This window comes from Pinus tabuliformis, chromosome 1_2, assembly GCF_031772625.1.
Source record: "Pinus tabuliformis cultivar Carrire ecotype Pingquan chromosome 1_2, CPIR1, whole genome shotgun sequence".
In the NCBI taxonomy this organism is placed as follows: Eukaryota; Viridiplantae; Streptophyta; class Pinopsida; order Pinales; family Pinaceae; genus Pinus; species Pinus tabuliformis.
The window spans coordinates 573,711,637-573,716,907 of record NC_142298.1 but is presented as its reverse complement, the minus strand read 5'-3'; the positions used below and the strand labels follow the sequence as shown (position 1 = coordinate 573,716,907).

The 5,271-nt window shown below is 42.0% G+C and overlaps 1 protein-coding gene across 1 annotated transcript; it reads left to right on the top strand.

The window, feature by feature from the left end:
- The first annotated feature begins 353 nt into the window (after window positions 1-353).
- LOC149206895 (ABC transporter B family member 15-like) lies at window positions 354-4,845 on the top strand. The gene is made up of 8 exons (XM_089397826.1): window positions 354-653; window positions 740-794; window positions 896-1,074; window positions 1,221-1,678; window positions 1,802-2,342; window positions 2,425-3,291; window positions 3,386-4,383; window positions 4,479-4,845. Exons 1-8 carry the CDS (start codon window positions 354-356, stop codon window positions 4,843-4,845), a joined length of 3,765 nt encoding a protein of 1,254 aa, XP_089253952.1.
- Window positions 4,846-5,271: the final 426 nt, after the last annotated feature.

Here is a 5,271-nt window from a genome sequence, read left to right as displayed (position 1 = left end):
TGGCTCCATCTACCAAATATGATATTCTATGACTTTTTTTTTGATTAAGATGCGACCTGAACTATCATTGATTTAGGACCGGGTTGATGACAGGCCTTCGCAAGGTAATTCATTACAAATTTATTAATAACTCAATTTGAATTCATTTTTCAATTCTCGATTAAGGGCCCCTGCTCCCGAATATGATCTTATAGGACTTTTTCATCAAGATGTGACCTGAAGAATCAGTGATTTAGGTCAGGGATGACGAGAGGCCTCTGGTTGCAGATTGCAATTATTATACATAAATACATTGCTTCGCTGAATGATCCACAAAGGTGAAGAACTCCCGTGTTTTTCCCGCACTGAAGAATATGGCAAGGGAACAAATACAGATGTCAAATCTGGAAGAACAACCAGACCTGCTTAAACCGCATGATCGTGTGGAAAGCAATACGGCTGTTCGTCCGAAGGATTCAGGCATCTCAATATGGAAACTTTTTAAGTATGCCGATTCATTTGATCTGTGGCTAATGGCATTCGGCACTGTAGGAGCCATTACAGATGGAATGACCATGCCTTTGACGCGCCTGCTTGTAATTATCAATTTGATAGACACAGTAGGAAATTTTGGTTCGGCATCCACAGGAGATTTCCGTCGTATTATCAACACGGTAATAATCATTTCCTTCACAACAAAACTTTGCATAATATTCATATTACATATTGATGAATGTGTCGGTGATGGTTACTTGCGCAGTATACTTTACGTCTGCTCTATATATCAATCGCTGCGTTTTTTGCTGCGTTTCTCGGTGGGTATAACATCTTCCTGTTTCTTTCACACCTTCTATAGTTAAATGGTTTTTGATGATCTTATCTATGACTAATGCTTTTCTTTGCTTTCTTTGATCAGAGGCGTTCTGTTGGGCGAGGACCAGCGAAAGGCAGGCATCTCGGATGCGTATAAATTATTTGAAAGCCGTGTTGAGGCAGGGCGAGGGATTCTTCGACACCCAAAGAACTACCACAGCAGAAGTGGTTACCAGTGTTACTAATGATACTCTCGTTATACAGGACGTTTTAGCAGAAAAGGTGCGATCTTATTACTCTTTTCTGTCCTTTAATTTATCAATGTTCAGACCCTTCATTAAGTTATCTAATTTATCAACGTTTGAACTGTTTACTAAGTTTTCTAATTTTAATATTGCTAATTCTCTTGGGAGAATGTGCATCCTCAGCTACCCAACTTCGTCATGAATACTTCTGTATTCTTCAGTAGTTATTTTGTGGCATTCTACTTGACATGGAGACTGGCATTAGCGTCATTTCCTTTCGTGATCATGCTGATCATTCCCGGCATAATGTATGGACGGATTCTGGTGGGGACTTCTCGCAAGTTCACCGAAGCATATAATATAGCCGGTAATATTGCAGACCAAGCTCTTTCATCCATTAGGACAGTCTTTGCCTTCGTTGGAGAGGAGAGGACAATGGCTAAGTTCTCCGATGCGCTCAATGGGACTGTAAAGCTTGGGCTTAAACAAGGTCTTGTTAAAGGCTTGGCAGTAGGAAGCGGAGGAGTGACCTTCGGTATGTGGGCGTTCAACTCTTGGTATGGTAGCAGATTGGTTATGTATCATGGCGCTAGCGGAGGAAGGATTTTCGCGGCTTCAATTTGCATACTTATTGGTGGCTTGTAAGCGTTCTCGCTCTATTCATCTCTCTTTCTCATGTACTTCTATAATTGATCCTACAACGGGAAATTTACCACATTTTTGAAGTTCAAGCAAAATCTCTGAAAGCACTGTTGTGTTTACAGAGCTCTAGGGACTGCGCTTCCGAATATCAGATACTTTTCAGAAGCACGTGTTGCTTGTAAACGCATCTTTGAGATGGTTGACAGAGAACCGATCATTGATTGGGAAGATGCAAAAGGAGAAATATTGAAAGAGGTCAGCGGTAAAGTTGAATTTAGAAACGTTGAGTTTGCATATCCATCTCGACCAGAATCCAAGATATTTCGCAATTTCTGTCTAACCATTCCCGCAAACAAGACTGTTGCGTTGGTGGGGAGAAGCGGGTCCGGCAAGTCTACGGCTGTGGCTTTGCTAGAGAGGTTCTACGATCCCCTGGCTGGAGAGATTTTGCTGGATGGAATGAACACTAAAACGCTACAATTGAAATGGTTGCGTTCCCAAATTGGACTAGTAAGTCAAGAACCTGCACTCTTCGCTACATCGATCAAGGAGAACATCTTGTTCGGAAAAGAGGGAGCCAGCATGGATCAGGTTATTGCTGCCGCCAAATCTTCAAACGCTCACGATTTCATTAGTCAACTACCAGATGGTTATGACACACAGGTAATATTTAGGTTTTTACTCTCATTCTTCATTTGTAAAGTGCAGTCAATTTGAGTTTACTTTCTTCATTTGGGCAATACAGGTGGGTGAGCGCGGAGTCCAGATGTCGGGAGGGCAAAAGCAACGTATAGCTATTGCAAGAGTTATGCTCAAGGATCCTCGTCTGCTTCTTCTAGACGAGGCCACAAGTGCTCTAGATGCAGAGTCGGAGAGAATCGTTCAGAATGCTATAGACAAAGCTTCAGTTGGACGCACAACTATTGTAGTAGCTCATTGCCTCTCCACCATCCGCAACGCAGACATGATTGCGGTGGTTCAAAGTGGTCATGTGATCGAGACAGGTATGCATGAAGATCTGATCTGTAAACCCAATGGAGCATACGCTGCTTTGGTGAAACTACAACTTGCTGCGGCAGATAAGCCAGATGAGAGATTCGAAGGCACTACTATGCTAGACCAGTCTTTGGTAACAAGGAGTTCTAGCATATATACTAGATCGAGTTCGAATGCCTCTGTATCGACCCATCGAGAACTGGTACATGAAGAAAAGCTTGTTTCCGCCGCTTCATTCCGTCAACTGTTTCTATTAAATGCGCCAGAATGGAGGCATGCTCTTTTTGGTTGTTCAGGAGCCTTAGGTTCCGGAGCCGTTCAACCTGTTTTTTCCATATTCCTTGGGGCAACTGTATCTGTATTTTTCCTTCAGGACCATGACGAGATCAAATCCAGTATCGAATATTACTCCTTCATGTTTGTGGCTGTGGGAGTACTATCGTTTTCAGCAAACATGTTACAGCATTACAATTTTGCAGCTATGGGGGAATATCTTACTAAAAGGGTTCGAGAGCGGATGCTGTCCAAAATCCTTACATTTGAGATTGGGTGGTTCGATAATGAGGAGAATTCTAGTGGAGCTGTTTGCTCCAGACTAGCAACAGATGTTAATGTGGCAAGTATCTGATCTTAAAGTTTTAATATTTCCAATAAAATTGTGAATTGTATTACAGTATTCTAATGGTTCGAATATGCAATTTGTGATACAGGTGAGATCTCTGGTCGGAGATCGTATATCATTACTTGTAGAAACTTCGGCAGCTGTTGTAATAGCCTTCTCGGTGGCTTTGATAATAGCATGGCGTCTTGCAGTTGTAATAATCGTAGTGCAACCCATTATTGTATTATGTTTCTACACTAAAACGGTTCTCCTCAAGGCCATGTCTCAAAAGGCTATAAAAGCTCAAGATCAAGGTAGTCAACTCGCAGCAGAGGCTGTGGCTAACCATCGCACTATTAGTGCCTTCTCTTTACAGGAGAAGATCCTCTCTCTCTTCGAAAAGAGTCAAGAAGAACCTCGCAGAGAGATTATCAAACAATCTTTGTTTGCGGGGTTCGCTCTTGGAACATCGCAATGCATCACCCTATCCATTGCGGCTTTGAACTTTTGGTATGGAGGACAACTTATATCAAAAGGACAAATCACATCCAAAGCTTTTTTCCAAATTTCCTTCATTCTGATAACCACAGGAAAAGGTATAGCAGAAGCAGGAACTATGAGCAGCGACATTGCTAAAGGATCCGATGCAGTCAAATCTGTGTTTGGCATACTGGACAGAGAAAGCCGCATAAACCCAGAGGACGAGAGAGGCGAGAAAGCGGATAAGATAGAAGGAAACGTGGACTTGAGAAACGTGGACTTCGCTTATCCGTCTCGTCCACATGTTATGATCTTCAAGAACTTCTGCTTGAGGATAAAAGCAGGCAAAAACATGGCTCTGGTAGGACAAAGCGGATCCGGAAAATCGACTATCATTGGATTAATTGAAAGGTTTTACGATCCCCTAAAAGGATCGGTGAAAATCGATGGCAGTGACATCAGGAGGTTCAATTTGAAGAGTTTGAGGAATCACATAGCTCTGGTAGGTCAAGAGCCCACGCTGTTTGGAGGAAGCATTCGAGACAACATTCTCTACGGAAAAGAGAATGCAAGCGAGGTGGAGATGATCGAAGCTGCAAAGGCTGCAAATGCTCATGACTTCATCAGGTAAATACTGCAATTTTTTAATTGAAACATAATTTTTAAGCAGATTGTTTCTGGACGGACTGAATATGGCAGTGATTTAACTTGGATTTGTGTAGCTCTTTGGAGAAGGGATACGAAACAAATTGTGGAGACAGAGGAATGCAATTATCGGGAGGGCAAAAGCAACGCATTGCTATAGCGAGGGCGATCATAAAGAATCCGAGCATATTACTGTTGGACGAGGCCACCAGTGCGTTGGACAGCCAATCGGAGAAGATGGTTCAAGAGGCCCTGGACAGAATAATGGTGGGAAGAACGAGTATTGTGATAGCTCATAGACTGACAACCATTCAAAATGCAGATTCGATTGCTGTGATTGAAGATGGGAAAGTGATTGAGCAGGGAAGTCATTCGTATCTGATGAGCAAAGGAAAAGGCAATCCATATTACTCTCTCGTCAGTATCCAGCTAGGCTACCACTAGATTCTCACCTCCCTCACTCAAAGGGTCAAAAGTATTCTGCCGTGATCCATGTCCTAAATCTTTCTAAATGCCTTCAGCCAAATTTTGAAGTTGAATTTTCATTTCTTCGTTATTTGTCGTTCAATGCTAATTTGGTCCACGTCCTAAATCTTTCAAAATGTCATCAGCAAAATTTGGAATTTGTAGTGTCATCTGTATGACGTTTGGCCGTTTAACGTTAATGTCGAAATTATATGTTGTAACGAATCATCATAATTATAATAAAATGTTCAGCCAAATTTGGAATTTGGAGTGTCATTTGTATGACGTTTGGCCGTTTAACGTTAATGTCATCCAAATTATAATAAAATCAGTTAGGGCCAGAGACCGGGTTGGCTTCTTGCACGGAATCTCGACGTGACTCGGAATTGCAAGTGAAAACGATGG